Source organism: Dama dama, chromosome 25 (assembly GCF_033118175.1).
Source record: "Dama dama isolate Ldn47 chromosome 25, ASM3311817v1, whole genome shotgun sequence".
Taxonomy (NCBI): Eukaryota; Metazoa; Chordata; class Mammalia; order Artiodactyla; family Cervidae; genus Dama; species Dama dama.
Genome location: NC_083705.1, coordinates 23,662,260 through 23,679,818, shown reverse-complemented (window position 1 = coordinate 23,679,818; position 17,559 = coordinate 23,662,260). Strand labels below are relative to the sequence as shown.

General features: G+C 40.7%; 1 protein-coding gene across 1 annotated transcript; it reads right to left on the bottom strand.

Annotated features, from left to right (window-relative positions):
* Positions 1–5,205: 5,205 nt before the first annotated feature.
* HTR1A (5-hydroxytryptamine receptor 1A) lies at positions 5,206–6,474 on the bottom strand. Its single transcript, XM_061129802.1, has one exon. The coding sequence runs from the start codon at positions 6,472–6,474 to the stop codon at positions 5,206–5,208; it is 1,269 nt and encodes a 422-aa protein (XP_060985785.1).
* Between the last annotated feature and the right edge of the window lie 11,085 nt (positions 6,475–17,559).

Below are 17,559 nucleotides of genomic sequence, written 5' to 3'. Positions count from 1 at the left end.
CCCTTGTGCAGTAAAGACAGTAAAGAATCTGCCTGCCATCAGGAGACCCGGGTGTGATCCCTGAGTCGGGAATACCTGCTGGAGAAGGGAATAACTACCCACTGAAGTATTCTTGCCTGAAGAATTCCATGCACAGAGGAACCTGGTGGGCTATAGTCCATAGGGTTGCAAAGAGTTGGATATGACTAAGTGACTAACATTTCCACCTTATATGTGAAAACCACTGGACAAAATCACAAACATTACGTAAATGTGAGTCATTATCTTGTACCTACCCCTGGTCGCCCTATTGTCACTCTTTAATGGTTTGATGAGTTTCTTCTTATTCAAGTGCTCTGCCTCTTACTCTGCTCAGAACATTCTTCCTCTTATCTAGCTACCCTAATCCCCAGTCCTTTGGCTTTAGATTCATCTTCTCTCTCTTCCCAGACTCTTCATGTTGTTATAACGCATGGGAAGTTTTGAGTCTGCATCTTTCTTTAGAATCACTACCTTCGTAATCAATCCAGACTGATGCATGTAAGGAATCCAGATAAAAATTTCATTCCAGGCCCCCACTTGATAGAGGGAATTGGGCTATCTTTGTCACCTCATGAAAAATATCTGCCTTTTTCTATAACTCCTCATGTGCTCAGAGCTCAATCCTGGATGTTCTACACAGTTTTCTTTACCCAATCTTCCCTACCATCCCCCAGCCCACAATGATCATTGTCCTCCAAATTCTTATAACCACACCTGTATTTAGATAATACCTATATTCTGCTGAGTGTTTACTGATTAGCCCTAGCAGTATATTCTTGAATACCCAAGTAGGTTGAAAATGCCTTCAGGGTGTCTATAGCAGTTTATATTATAGTCCCATATTTCAACATTATCCAAAAGAGCCTGACATGCGACAGCTGCTAATTGTTTATCAGGGCTTGTTAGTCGCACTGAAAGTGACTGATAACAACACTCTTTCTTAATTGGAGTGTTGATACAGGCTCAAGAAGCCCTGTAGAAAACAGAAAGCCACTGTCTCCTTGGAGGAAAAGATGCCAGAGCATAAAGCAAAGGCCAAGAAGGGCGATATCCACAATCTAGAAGACAAATGTACCAAATGCATCATTTTACTCAAGGTCAGGGATGTGTTTATGTAATACTTTTCAAATGAAAAACTCCGTACAGTTCTTGTTATCTCGATTCTTATCTTGACTTTTCATTATCAGGAGAATATGTATGTACATACATTGCCTAAATTAGGCTTCACAGTGTCCTCTTCTGTGGCCATAATAGCTCTGACTTTGTTTGCCCCTTGAGGCTTACTTGGGTTTAACTTTGCCCTACAACCATCATTCTGACACCAGAAAACAGTGAAATTAACAAATATAACATGGGAAACAAGAGGCCTCGCTGATGATTCCACAGGGAAAAGAGAGCACTTGAATCAATCTTAATGTAGTAATAGATCTTCCATAAAAAACCCCACTATCAAGTGAGACCCAGCCAGAAAGGAAAATGCCCCTTCACTTTCAATTAGGTGACAAACCTCAAAACAATGTGTTGCTTCATTTGAAACCAGAGAGGCTATTTTCTTCCAGCTGGACATTGTGGAGAAGACAGGGAAGGGGGCTCATCACCGTCAACTGCGCTAAAAAGGCAACACAGGCCCCCGGCGCTTTTTTAGAATCTGCATTTCTCTTCTGCAAGTCCCCCACCCTGTCCATATTAATTAGACAGACGTCTAAATCTTCTCTGTAGATGTCAGTCAGGGAAAATGCATGGTTTCAAGGTTAAAAGATGAAATGTCACCTTCTCTTTCCAGAGACAGGAATTTTTAAAAAAGAAATCACTCATCTAGCATGAGTTTCTGTGCTAAAATGAAATTTATTTCTCTAAGTGTCAGATCCCTGATGTGTATAGCAGGATTTTCTCCTAATAACAGTATTTTTTTTTAACTTCAACTTTAAAATTATACAAATAAATACAAGCAGACAATGATTATGATTAAAATAAAGATGTGTATGTTACTGATATCAGTTTATTGTAGCATTACCATTATTAAAGTTCTTTATTGTCACAGGGAAGAGTGAAGGCCAATTTTGATGCATATATACTTTACCTTAATACAATACTTTAAAAGAAAAAAAAAGCATCAGGGGCTCTTGCAGCTCTTTTGCACTTATTCCTCAAATCTCTCTATTGTTTTGGCAATTACACTCTAATTAGATGCTTCTTCCCCAATTGTGTGTAAATCCTTCAAGGCAGGAAGAACAAAGGTCCCAAAGCCATTGACCTAGTTCCTCAAAAGACACAAATAAATAGAACTCTCAAGACTTCAAATGCTGATCAAGGTAAAATTTAGATGAGCAATATAGGACTTGAATTATTTTATCTAGAGAATTTGTCCTTAAAATATAGGAAGACATACAGCAAAGTTTGGTTTTTCATATAGCTCTACTTAAACCATTGTGAGAAAAAAAAATTGAATTTTCAAATAAATAAGTGATGGACTGGAGAAATTTTATCCACCATAGCCCCTTTTAAGCATTATTTATGCCAAGCTTCCCTGGCAGGTTCAGTGGTTAGGACTTCCCCTTCCAGTGCTGGGGGTGTGTGTTTGACCTCGGGTGGTAAAGCTAAGAATCCCACATGCCTCTAGCTCCCCCAAAACAAAACATAAAACAGAAGCAATAGTGTAACAAAGTCAATAAAGACTTAAAAAATGGACCACATCAAAAAAAAAAAAAAAAAAAAAAAACACCTTAAAAAAAGAAAAGCATTACTTATGCATAGAAAAATCATCCACTGAGTTCTCAGAACGCTTATAGGTTTCTCTCTTTTAAGGAGATGTGATGCTTACTCTTGGTTTAGGTCTGAGAAAAAGATACCAAAGGGAGGTTTTGTTCAGTTTGACGAACAATAAATGGGCTACAAGTGATAGAGCTGTCTTTTCACTTTCTTCATTTTAACATAAGTGAACTTTTTTCATTTGCAACTTTTTTTTAACACAGTTCTAAAAACAGCCCAAGGAATCATTCCAAAGGTAAGCATGAACGGAGAAGGGAGTAAGAATCATTAACTTTGTGCAATTATTGGAAAAGAAACCCGTCATTCATCAGAAAGTTAGAGGCTAGCTCTAATTATAACAAACTTCTTGATCCTGGTCACGTAGATGGAAACTTACATTCAAATGGAGCTGAATAACTTCCCTTCTGGGGGCAGTAAAGAAAACCGGTTTTTCAGCAGGAGTGGCAAGGCTGAAAGAAGGACTTTTTAAGAAGAAAGCTTGGAGTGCTCCATACATTAAAATGACGAGGCCGGTTTCTGGGCAAACCTGTGTTGCAGGACAGTCGGGGCAAGGAGCTGTGTACAGGAGTCCCCTGGACTCCGCAGAGAAAGCACCCCTAGTGAGTCCCTTATTGTTGTTCAGTCGCCAAGTCATGTCCTACTCTTTGCGACCCCATGGACTGCAGCATGCCAGGCTTCCCTGTCCTTCACCATCTCCCAGAGTTTTCACAGACTTCTGCCCATTGAGTTAATGATGCTATCTAACCAACTCATCCTCTACCGCCCTAGGGCCTCTATTTAACATAAGCACTTCTGAGGTCACAGATAGTGCTAAACCTGTGGGGGCCCATTCTACTGAAAGCCCTGATTTCCCTTTTGGAAACAAAATCTTGGTAACCAAGTGTCCTGGACATTCTGCAGAACAAATCTTGTTCAGTGTCAGGGTGCGAAATAGATCTATTTTCCATTCGGAAAAGGAGGAGGAAGTGAATTAGGAGGAAAAAAATCTGCTTCCATTGGAAAAACTTCTCCTTTCAGGTTCCAAGGGGAGGGCCAGCCAGAGCTCGGGCCCACCCGGACAATGGCACCCTTGGGACTTGCTAGTTTTTCTAGTCCCTAGAGCTGCTCTGGAAGCTGTGGCTTCCATTAACTTCAACTGTTGGGCGTCCCTGGGGGCTCAGATGATAAGAATCCGCCTCCAGTGTAGGAGACCTGGGTTTGATCCCTGCGTCGGGAAGATGCCCTGGAGAAGGGAATGGCAACCCACTCCAGTATTCTTGCCAGGAAAATCCCACGGATAGAGGAGCCTGGCGGGCTACAGTCCATGAGGTCCGAAAAACCGGACTGAGCGACCAAGCCCACACACCCTCGCTTGAGTAAGTCCTGGGGCGTAGGCGGGATGGCTCCAGTTGGGATTCGTTTTCAGTGCACCCGCCCAGCACAAACCAGACCTCAGACAGCCGCGAAGGTGCGCGGATCTTCGGCACTCTGCGCCCCCGCTGGGCTCACGCAACGTGGCCGGCGGGCGCCACCCACAGTAGGTAAGTGGAGATACCAGCTCGTACAGACTCGCGGGCAGCCTGTACGAACAAGTCCGCTCTCCCTTCCCAACGAATGTCAGTTTCTTTGGTGAGAGCTGACACCAAGGCAGGCAAGGATAAATTCGTTCCGCTCTCCCTCGCTCTCTCCCTCTGGCCCAGCCTTGTACTTACTGGTCCATTCAGACAACTTCTAGCCACTTGTTTTCAATCCAAGAATACAAAGCATGGGGCTGTTTTCGGGAGAGTTACTCTGGGAGCGCACGCCAGCAGACGGAGACTCCCCGGGACACCTTAGGTATCGGGAAAAGCAGACCCTCCCAGCTTTTCCAACTAGCAAATCAGTGCATTAGGACTGGCGAGGGCATAAAGGGAAGATGGGAAAGGAAGGATGAGAAGACAGCACGACGGGGCGGGGGTGGGTTTACTGGGAAATGAAGCAAAGTCCTGAACATTAAGTTCAAGTTGTAGCCGTGAGGCGATCGCGTGGGAGCCTTTTATGGGCGCAGCGGCTGGGTTTTCAGGTTCTTTTTCGTGTGGATTTTTCTTTTGCCTTTAACGGCTGAAGCTTAAAGTTCCTCCGCGAAGATTTGGAGGCAGAAGAAGCAGGAGGCAATTGCTGGAATCAAACTGATTCTGAAGCCAGTTTGAGCCAAGGTCGCCTCTCACAGAGCGCAGGGGTTTCTTTCTCTCTTGCCCGGAGGCTAGAGCCTCTTTACGCAGAGCGCCCTCCTTCCCCGCTGGGGATTGAGGTTTGGGAGAGGCTTGGGAGGATGAAGGTCTGGAAGCAGCGCGCCGAGCAGCTCTGAATGTCAGAGGGAAAGTAGCAAAGGTTTTGATTCCAAGGACTAGGGGAGGCAGAATGAATGGGGTGGGCCTACTCGCCGCTACTCCATCATCATCGGCGGCAGAACTTGCACTTGATGATCTTCTTAAACGCGTTTTGGAAGTCCTTGTTGAAGTAGGCGTAAATGACAGGGTTAAGCAGAGAGTTGGAATAGCCCAGCCAGTTGATTATGGCCCCCAACAGGGTAGGCATGTGGCAGCTACTTTCGCAGAAGGGCAGGACTAGGGCCACGATGAAGAAGGGCAACCAGCAGAGGATGAAGGTGCCCATGATGATGCCCAGAGTCTTCACCGTCTTCCTCTCGCGGGCCAGGGCCATCTTGCGCTTGGCCTCGGCGTTGCGCTCATTCTTCTTCTCGAAGGAGGCGGGGACGTAGGGGACAGCACCGGCTTCGCTGGGCAGCGGAAGGTGCTCTTTGGAGTTGCCCACCCGGTGCACTTCGATCACCTCCAGGGCGGCGCCTTCTTCGCCCTGCCTCACGGCTCCATTGGCGCACGGAGCCCCTGTTACCTTGTTCTCCGTGCCCTGCCTCCAGTCTCTGCTATCCGACTCACCACTCACGCTCTTTCTGGGCTGCGGGGCCGGCGACGCCGCTAGGCGGTGGTTGGCTGCCTTCTTGTCCACCTTCTTGACTGTCTTGCGGATGCGGAATCGCGCGGCTCGAAAGATGCGCCCGTAGAGAACCAGCATGAGCAGCAGAGGGATGTAGAACGCGCCGAAGGTGGAGTAAATAGTGTAGCCGTGGTCCTTGCTGATGGTGCACGCGTCCGGGTCCGAGCGGTCTTCCGGGGTGCGCCAGCCCAGCATGGGCGGGATGGAGATGAGGAAGCCAATGAGCCAGGTGAGCGAGATGAGCGCGGCTGCGCGCCGGGGCGTCCTCTTGTTCACGTAGTCGATGGGGTCGGTGATGGCCCAGTATCTATCCAGCGCGATAGCGCACAGGTGCAGAATGGACGAGGTGCAGCAAAGCACGTCGAGGGCGATGAACAGGTCACAGGTGACCTGTCCCAGAGTCCACTTGTTGAGCACCTGGTACAACGCGGCCATGGGCAGCACCAGCACCGACACCATGAGGTCGGTGATGGCCAGCGAGCCTATGAGATAGTTCGCCACGTTCTGCAGGGAGCGCTCCAGGGCGATGGCCGCCACTACGCACGCATTGCCCAGCACCGCGCAGAAGATGAGCGTGCCCAGCACTAGAGAGGTGATTACTTGATAGCTGAAGGTCACGTCGGAGATGCCAGTAGCGTTGCCGCGTGTCCCGAAGGGACCCTGGGACGACGTGGTGTTATTGCCCTGTCCGGGGCCGAGCACATCCATGCTTGCGCGCCGGGCAGGGGAGGGGGAGGGGAGAAAGAGCGGCTCCAGGTTCCCCCTCGCCCCTCCCCCTGGGGTCTCCAGCCGCGGTTTCCTGGGGAGTTTCAGCCGGGAGAGGATGCAGGGACTCAGGCAGGAAGTTCTTACTGCTCAGGCGAAAGCATCTCGCAGAAGCAGCTAGCTTCTAGGCGCTCCCTGGGCTCTCGTAGTGCAGCGCGCTCAGAGACTCCAGCTGGGAAATAAATTGGCTGGAGAAACAGCTCCGGGATCTCCGGGTGGCGGAAAGGTGGCTGGAACGTCTGTCTCTTGCTGTCCATTATACTTTGCCGCTGCCTAACTGGCTGCCATACCACTCGGAGTCTCCCCCCCCCAGCAAAGAGTCTCCAGTCTTAGAAGTATCTGGAATAGAGAAACACCGGCTTCCACAGTCACTCTGCAACCCTCCTCTTCCTTGCTTCTCCCCCTCCTCTCCTACTCTTCCCTCCACTCTCTTCTCTTCTCTTAACCCTCCTCCGTCTCCCTCTTTCTCCCACTAGTCATCCCCTCCGTCTCTTCTTCTCACTCTCCTTTATCGCTCCGGTGTTGCTCCGACAGCCAGGCTCCCTCCCTCCTACGCTAACCCTCCGCTCCTAACACTTCCCCAACCCTGAGTGCCTCTTTCCCCCGGTTCCCCGCCCTGCTCTCCCTCTAGCTCTGCCTCTTTGCATTCAAGTCCCTTTTTGTCGACCGAGACTCAGAACTCACTTCCACACACCCGATCTGCCGATCTGACCAACATTACAAAAATTAACTCCGCCTCCCACCCAGCCAAACTCGAGAGAGAGAGAGAGAGAGAGAGAGAGAGAAAATCTAACCACATACATTGCTTCGTATTTGTCAAATTCTTTAGTAGACTCATCGCTGAGTCGCAATAGGACAAGAGAAGAGGAGGCATAAGGAATGGGGACGTGGACAGTCCTGGGCCAGTCTGTAAATTATTACTAATAGATGGAAAGAAGATGGAGTGTGTCTTCGCTTTTTAAAAATCACCCCCTTTTGTCATCTCACAGTCCAGCTCGACTCCTTTGCCTCTGACTCTTTTTTTTTTAACCTCGAGGAATTGGGTGAGAAAGCAATTAAAAAGGACACGTCAAAGGAGAGGTGAAAAACTGCATTTCAAAGTGAAGAATAACCAATTCGGGATGTATTCTACACACAGACACACACACACACTTGCCTTTCCATTCAGTTCAGTTCAGTCGCTCAGTCGTCTTTGACTCTTTGCGACCCGGTGGACTGCGGCACGCCAGGCTTCCCTGTCCATTACCAAATTCCAGAGCTTGCCTTTCCATTACCATTGCCTTTTTAATTTTAATGAATATTGTCATCTTCCACAGCTCTGTGCCAAGTAAATTTAGGGGAGAGAATTTTTTTTGATTTTGTGTTATAAATGAGGTTGGGCATTTTTTAATGACCTTTTGCTTTTCCTACCGGTTTTCGGGCCTTTATGGAGAACTTGGTGGCAGTCCTGGTCGCTGGTTGCAGAGTTCTTTTGGGCGCAGAAACTGTGTTCAGTACCTGGGACAGCTCTAGGCAATAAGGACTTATGTCGCCACCTACCGGCAAATGCTTTAGAGCGCCATTTAGAAACCCTTGTCTTGCAGAAAATAGCGTGTATTGAGGAAATCCCACTTCAATAAAGAAAGATGGTTATTAAAAGAAAAGTAACTTTGAGTTTTCTATTTTATTCAGATATTTCTTTTAGTATCGTCTTTTGCTTTTAATCCTCTATATCAAGTCCATTATGTTTTCTGGCTTTTTTGGAAAGCCTGCAATATCATTCATCTGCAATTTTAATAGACCTAGGCAAACACCTTCACTTGTGTTGATTTTGTGCTAACACATGCTGAACTTTGGAACTCATACATTTGCACACATTCATCAATGGGGAAAAGCATTATTGGATTTTCCAAATGGGGATGACTTAACATAGAAGATAAAAAGACTGCTATGTGTTGGTTGTCTAAGCTGTTCCTTTACCAAGGAAACCAAATTTAATTCCATTTGCACCTAGATAAAGAATGGGATTTCTACTCCACTAGAATAACATATAACAAAATTGACTTATAGATTCTGATTACAGGACTGATGTAAAGTACAGAATGCAATCCCCAAAGTAGATGAATCTAGATAACATGCACAGATTCACTACAGAATACTTAATTCACTACTTAATATTGTGTTCAAATTTGAGGTCTAAATGCTCCAAGACCAAACAAAAGAGCAATCATAAAAGTGTCAGAGAAAATCTTGTTGTACAGGTCGATGTGTTTGGAGATGAATTGTTTTACAATGCCGTGCTAGGCACAGTTCCCGCTCAATCATTTCAGCATGCCACAACAATGAACCTGACATTTATAATGATTCAAGGCATTGAAAAGAAAAAGATAAGTACATATGGTGATACTGGCTACAGACTCTGAAGATGTCTTTTTAAAATTTGTGTGGGTACTCATTCTCCCCTTTAAAATCTCCTCACAAATACAAAGCTAAGTAACTTTATTAAAATACAGCTGCAGTTCCAGCAAAATTTAATAGAAAAATAATTATAATCTAGATTCTCCAAATATAAAACTTGGGAAATATAGCTGATAACATAAACAAAGAGTAAAATAAAAGAAATCTGAATTAGAAAATATTAACATGTCAAGTACAAACTTGAATAAGGATTTTGTCAAACTTAGTACGTGTCAACATAGGGCAAGTCAGCAAATGTGTCAGTCAGCAACTGTGCACTCATTATTACTAAACACAAGTTGTTTAATAACTGACAAATTTATTTTTCTGAAAGCTGAAATGCTGTTAATCTAGTGTTAATATTTCTGAGATCTGGCACTTGCTATTCTGCTTTAATATTTTACAGCACAGCTTTTTCTTTATTCAAGTTGAAAAATCTCTCAAGTAGCTCATGTTTTTCTTAGAAATAGTGTATATAATATCTCAAACATCTCATTTCAATGGGAATATATAGACAGTTTATAAACACTAGGAAGAAAATAGAAGTATAAAGGATATGCAGCACTGACTATGGTCCTACAACCTTCATATGACTAATAGATAACTAGGTAAAACTTTTTATTAAGCTAAAAATATTGTGATATATATTAAAAGCACAGTGATGTTGCATTTCCTTATGTTCACACTTTACCAGTTCTTCTACATTTAACTCTTAATGATACAGAATCCCAGATGTGCCAGAAGAGATGGTACAAACAGAAGATCCTAGATAGAGTTAGGCTGTATTCTTTGAGGACTCTGAAATTAGGCTAAAGAAACACTAGCCTAAGAGCAAATATTATTGATGACATCATTTGAGAACAAAACTTCTAGTCATTCTGCTTTGATGGATCTAGGGTTTGATGCATCATCTATCATGTGATATTTCCCTAAAATAGGTTATGGGAGATAAAGATTTTTAACATCTTCACAGGAAATTTGATACACGCCAAGCATTTCAATGTAGTTCTTTACCCAGAGACATAAGATTAAAAAGATGTTAGGCTGGAGCTATTCTGTAAACCTGACTGCCTCATCATTACCAAAAGTTCAGTAATGGTTGGGTCTCCTCAATAATTGGTATATTTATCCATAATCCCCAAATTGTGGCTGATTTTTCCATAAGTGAGGGAATAACCTATAGAAGAAATCATTGAAAATTGGCTTAAATTACAAAAATAAATTTTTGAACTATTTTAAAGTGTTTTTATATTTTAAAATAATTACATAATAAAACTAAGATAGATTATTTTTTGTTTTTTAATTTTCACAATGTTGTGTTGGTTTCTGCCATACACAACTGGGATCAGCCATAATTATACATATAGCTTCTCACTCTGGAGCCTCCCTCCCTTCCCCCCACCCTACCTCTCTAGGTCATCACAAAGCACCAGGCTAGATTATTTTTTAATTAAAAATATCATTCTGAATTTAATTCACCCCAATCTTCAAATACTAAAGCAACAAGGCAATTGTAGTTTCTCCAGAACTGTGATTTTTTTTTTTTACTGGAATTTTTTAGGGATTAAAAAAAAAAAACTTCAAGGAGAAATTGTGTTTAGATAATTTAGGAAGTGTGGTCTTCTGATTATCAGCAAGAATGAACTGTTCTTTATAAGAAATGCAACCAAAATGCAAGAGAAAAAAATTCTTTAAAACTGAGCCCAATTTTTTGTGTGTGTATATAATTCTCACCATTCACCCTCCTCAGATGGTAGCATTCCTTAGCTGCCATTTCTATATGCCAGACACTTGTGCAATACCCAGAACTGTACTAGGTCTTTAGTGGGAAAACACAAATGATGGAAGCCTCGGTCTCTGCTTCAGTAACTGTAAGACTGATTTGGTTCATTTAACACAATGTTGAAAGCACAGCATGTAGAGAAAGAAAGAAAAAAAAGTAATGCCTATTCATTTAGTGTGTGACTTTGGGCAAGTTAATTAACTTGTTTTCTCAGTAGTAAAATGAGTGCAAAATAGATTTGTGAAAAAGTGATTTTGCTGGCCCATTAAAAAACACCCAGTAAAGGTCAAGCAATAATAGTAGTAATAGTGTTGCAAAGTAATAATATTAATTCTCTCTCTACTGATAACTGCTGAGAAGTGTAGAGAAAGAGAATTAGGTAGGTTTAGTGAAAGAGAAAGTGCTTGAAAAAAAATAATTAAGGCCCTTTCAGGTGAGGATTTATTTTGAAAACAATTTCATGTGGATGAGTTACCAAACCAAACTTGGGTCGGCTAGCCCACTATGTGCAGCAAAGCCGATCTACTCACACCAAGTTGTGACGAAAGAAAGTGGAGCCCCTGATTGCGAGTTGCCCGATGTGAGGCTGGGCAAGGAGACTCAGCAGCTCGTGCTCAGAGCACCTGAACTCTTTGATGGCTCTCAGGGAAGTATTTTTAAAGACAGTGTGAGGGAGAGGGTTGCAGGGTGACTGATTAGTTGGAAAACATTCTGGTTTATTGGTGGTGAGGGAACTGCATGGCATTTCTGGAGTCAACATCATCCCTTCTAGTCCCAACTGGTCTGGGGGTCTATGTGCCTGGTGGTCAATAGTTAACTTTTTCCACCTGCTGGGGCTTTTAGTATCTGCAAAACAACTCAAGGATATGGCCCAAGGTATTATCTATAGCCCTTACAGAGGCATTAAAGGCCCTTGACTTCGTTTCATGGCTAAACTATTATTATTTTGTCTTGTTTTACTGTTTACCTTTGCTTCAGCATTTTTTTTAGTTCTGTGATTAAATTTGTTCATTGCAACTCGTGAAGGTCTAAGATGCTAAAGCTTTTGTACAAACAAGAGACAGGGACACAGCAGGGTCTGTCCCTTGGAAGGCCCAGCAGGGTCCTGATCAGTTTCAGATGTGACATTCTCTCTGTTCTTCAAATTGTTTGGTAATCTTCCAATCCTCTAGGAAATTCTGAGTACAAGTGAAGAAAGTATAGAGTGAAGAATCCTCTGCATTCTGGAACTTCTTGACTTAAAAGTTATTGGGAATGCCCTGGTGGTACAGGGATTGGGACCCCATGCTTTCACTGCCAAGGGCCCGGGTTCAGTCCCCAGTGGGGGAACTAAAATCCCACAAGCCACAGAGTGTGGCCACAATAAAAAAGAAAAGTTATTGGGAGGTGGTGATGAACATATCAACAAAAGTTCAGTAATCACTGAGGAAAAGGGGGTCTGCTCTTCTCTGGGAGCTCAACCATTTGTTCAAAAGTATAAATAAATAATTGAAAATCATAGATCTCAATAAAATGCTTAAAAGTACAGCAAAACCTAAAAGCTAGTAATTTTCATCAGATTAGTGTGAGAGGTGTTCATAAATGTGCTTTCCTGTGTTCACCTCCTCCACATTGCTCTCTTTCTGACAATATTTTCATGGCTCATTCCTGAAAGGATAAGTTGAGATGAGAAAAATCTTTTGAATGTTAACTCAATATTTTCTGTTAATTGAAGGATAGTTGAAAATTAAGTTTAGCATAATATTTATTTGAAACAAGATTTAATTACTGTACTTAACAATAATTTGGGGGTAAAGACCTAAGTATTATTTTGTTTTGGCAAGTAACCTTTTTTGTTATAAAATTAAAACCAATGCCAAGTGAGTTATTTTAATCTTCTTTAAAAACATGATACATGTAAAAGCAACTATTGTGAGTACAAAATATGAGTCTATAACTGTGCCATTAGGTCTGTTGAGATAGTAATTTGATAGGTGGGTGTAGTGACTCAGGGCCACAGTTTTGGATTCAAATAGCTATGCTGCCATATACTAGCAGTGAATTTTTCTTATTTCTTTCCATTGTTTAATGCAGATGTAGTATAGATATTAATATATGAAATACTTATATACTTAAGAAAACTCATGAAAAAGAACAGTATGATTCCATTGAAGCTCTCTTTCCTCTTGAATTTAGGGGTTTTCATTCCCATGAATGACACATGTCACTAAGCAATATAGAAATGGTATCATTCTCTCTGTAATTTTCTACAAATTCCTTTTCTTGCTTGATATTATCTTTGTGAAATTCACTTGTATTGATAAAAAGCACCACTAGTTCACTTATTTTCACTGTAGATTTAAATTAAATAACTAATGCCACAAATTATATATCCATTCTCTGATTATTGAATGTTTAAATCTTTTCCAAACATTTGCTTTTATAAATAATACTGCTATGAGCATTAATGTTTATATCTCTTTTAAAAAAACATCTGTGTAACTTAGAATAGACTAGATTAGTGTCTTTCAAACAAAGCACATGGGGATTTTGTTTAAAATACAGATTTTAACACCACAGGTATGGAGTAGAGCCCAAGACTGCATGTCTGCTGAGTTCCCAGGTGACACTGATACTGCTGATTCATAGACAATACTTAGAGTAGCAAAATGTAAGCATCCAGAAATGAAATTATTGGATCCTTTGATATACCCAGATTCAATCTTAGTAGATATGGCCTAATTCTTCTCCAAACTGGTTGTGTAAAATTTCATAACCATTTTTGTAGGTTGAATTATGTCACCCAAAAGGATAAAGGATTCAGTCTCTGGGACTGTGATCTTATTTGGAACTAGGATCTTTGCCGATGTAATTAAATTGAAAAGAGGTCATACAAGATTAGGGCAAGCCCTAATCAAATGACTAATGTTCTTAGAAGTTGAGGGGAATTTGGACAGACACACAGGGAGGGACACCATCTGAAGACAGATACAGAAATTGGCATTACACTGCCGCAATCCAAGTAATGCCAAGGGCCGCTGCCAGTCACCAGAAGCTTAAACAAACACATGGACTCTCCCCTAGAGCTATCAGAGTGTTTGTACTGAACCAACACTTTCATTTCAGATGTCTACCTTCCAGAATTCTGAGACAATACACTTCTGCTGAGTTAAGTCAGCAGGTTGGGGCACCTTATTATGGCACCCTGGGGAAACTAACACAGTCACTAATAATGTGTAGGTTCCCATTGCTTCATCAAGGTTGAGTGTTGTTTCACTTTTCTTAACTGCGAATTACTTGTTCTTATCTTTTGCTTACCTTTAAATTGGGTTCTTTGTGTATGTGTGTTGTGGTTTTTTGTTTTTTTTTTGAACATACCCTGTGACAACTGAGATCTTAATTCCCTGACCAGGGAAGGATCTGGATCCCCCTGTATTGGAAGCATAGAGTTTTAACCAGTGCATCACTAGGGAAGTCCAATTTGTTTTTGTTTTGTTTTGTTTTTACTAATCTTTAATGTCCATTATCTACTATAGATGTTAATCTTTTGTCCTTTGTATTATTAAAAATATTTTTTCTCAATCATTGGCTCAAAATTTTACCTTATAAAGGTGGTCTTTAATGAATTTACATTTTTCAGTTTAATGTAAATATTTCTCTTTGTTCTGTGCATTTTCTGTCTTGTTTAAGAAATCTTTGTCTACTTAAATGTTGTAATGATATCAGTCAACATTCTTTTGAGTTTTATATTTAGTTCATGAGTTCTAGATTTGGCTTTTGAGTATATTATGTGAGATAGGAATCCAGGTTAAATGTTACTGTCAGAAAAAATTACCTAATACCATTCATTTTGTAGTCTAATCTTTCACCCCCTGACGTACAGTCTCTTCTGTCATACATCTTGTTTTCACATACACGTGAGTTTGCTTTTGGGTTCTCTATTCTCTTGGTCTATTTGTCTATTTCTGTTCCAAAAGTACAATGTCCTAATTTTTGCAACAAATGTGATATGTGCTAGATCATCCTCTACTTTATTCTTCCTTAAAAATCTCTTGACCATACTCAGCCTTTTACTGTTATGTATTAACTTTGAATCAAACTTTCCATCCTGTACCCATATCTATATCCAAAATTATTGTGGAATTTTATTGGAATTGTATTGAAATTATAATTTCAAAAGAACAGACATCTTTATGTTACTCATCTTTTTTAACCATCATGAATATGACATAACTTTCCATTTACTTAGATTACCTTTTAATAAAGTTCTTGATTTTATCCATTAATGACATAAACAACTTGTAGTAGATTTTTTTCACATAGGTGCCTTCAGTTCAGTTCAGTTCAGTCGCTCAGTCGTGTCTGACTCTTTGCGACCCCATGAATTGCAGGATGTCAGGCCTCCCTGTCCATCACCATCTCCTGGAGTTTACTCAAACTCATGTCCATCGAGTCAGTGATGCCATCCAGCCATCTCATCCTCTATCGTCCCCTCCTCCTCCTGCCCCCAATCCCTCCCAGCATCAGCATCTTTTCTAATGAGTCAACACTTTGCATGAGGGGGCCAAAGTATTGGAGTTTCAGCTTCAGCATCAGTCCTTCCATAGGTACCTCACTTTCTTGCTATTGTAGTTGTGCTTTTATGGATGGTAGCTAATGTTAATGGCATATTTTCAAATTGTGTTTTCAATTTTTGCAGGTGTATAAGAATGTGATTAAGTTATTTAACTGCTTTTACTTCTGTGTACTTGATTAATTTTAATAATATGTAGATTTTCTTTGTTTTTCTATGTTGACAACTAAATAATCTGCAAATATTAAACAAAACTTACTAAATTTTTTGCACTTAATTACCTTTTTGTTTACCAATGAACTGGCTAGAACTAGAGTATAATATTTCAGAGATGAGGGAATAGAGTGTATACTCATCTCATTCATGATTTTAGAGAGAATACATCTAATGCTACACCACATAGTATATTTCCCAAAGGTATGCTTAATCAGCCAAAAGAAATTCTACTTCCTACTCTATTCCTTTCTTATACTTTGTTTTAGGTTTAAGTTGCTAATGCTAAGTTGCTTCAGTTGATCTGACTCTTTGAGATCCTATGGACTGTAGCCCGCCAGGCTCCTCTGTCCATGGGATTCTCCAATCAAGAATACTGGATTGTGTTGTCATGCCCTTCTCTAGGAGATCTTCCCTACAGGGATCGAACCCGCCTCTCTTATGTCTCCTGCATTGGCAAATGGGTTCTATACCTGTAGCGCCACACGGGAAGCCTAAGTTACTAATACTTTGTTTTAGGTTTTGCATCTAAATCCTTGAGTGAAATTTGTCTACATATTTTCTTTCTTGTGCTGCCTTACTCTGATATCAGTCCCAAAAGTTATCAGTGCAGTTCAGTTCAGTTGCTCAGTCATGTCCGACTCTTTGCAACCCCATGGACTGCAGCACGCCAGACTTCCCTGTTCATCACCAACTCCCAGAGCTTACTCACTCATGTCCATGGAGTCAATGATGCCATCCAATCATCTCATCCTCTGTCGTCCTCTTCTCCTCCCGCCTTCAATCTACCAACCTCATAAAAATGAAGTATGGCCTATTACCTAGTTTTTCTATTCTCTGGAATAGCTTTTAGAAGATTCAGTTATCTGTTCTTTGTTTATAAAATTTATCTGTAAAACATGGGACTTGGTTTTTCTTGATGGGTATGTGTTTAATTCTTGGTGTAATTCATTTAGTAACTATAGAATAATTTAGGCTTTCTAATACTTCTAGAATCAATGTTGTTATAATTTTCTTTTAAAAGTGTTCCATTTTTTATTAAGTTGTTTAAATGAATTAACTTTCCTATTATCTGCAGTAAATCTCTTGTTTTGATCTTTATGAATTATTTGTGCGTCTTTTTCCTTTTATTCTTATTCAGTAAAAACAAAGGTTACTTTCTATTGTGATTTCCAAATTGGTAATTTGGAAGCACTCTTCTCGATGCCAATTAAGTGAAGTTGTTCTTAGTTATCTTTTATTATTATTTGTAACTTAATTTCATTGTTGTCAAATAATGTGAAGTAAAATACACCAATTCTTTTACAACTTGAGATTGGTCTTATTGCCTAGTACTGTCTTTCCCTCCTTCATTCTATTCTCTCCTAAAATTCTAAATATACTAAAAGAACTTTCTCCTATCTTCTGTATCTCATAATTTCTTGGTATTTTTTTTCTTCCTATAAATAAATAAAAATATTTATTTTTCCTCCTGTGCTATATCGTGCTTAATTTATTCATATCTATCTTCTAGGCTATCAATTCTCTTTTAAGTTTTGTCTGATATGCCAAACAATTGGTCAAATCCTTGTTCATCAATTTCAACTACGTATTTTACTTTCATGAGTTTTGTTTTATTTTTCCATTGTAGCTAATTATATTAGTATATCTTTGTTTTTTGCTCAAGTTTATAATATTTTTATTTCTGTTAACATTTTTAAGCTTTTTGCTTTATATTCTGTCTCTGATTATTCCAATACCTGTAACCCCTGTTTTCTAATTCTCTTTCTTGCTGAGTCTCACCCATGCTAGCTTGGTTACTATTGTGATTGGTGATTTTATACTGTGCGTTTATATTTGACCAATCTCTGTTTATGGGAATCCTGAGAATCTTGGTTCAATGGACATTTTTCCAGGAATATTTGTATTTCCTTCTGTTATATACAACAGTAGGTTTACTATCCTATGTGAGGGGATCATTTATGGCTAAATATTATCAGAGGAACCTTTATTCCTGTGTACAGTTCAAACATGGCAGACACATTGTTTTTTTCCCTGAAGCTCT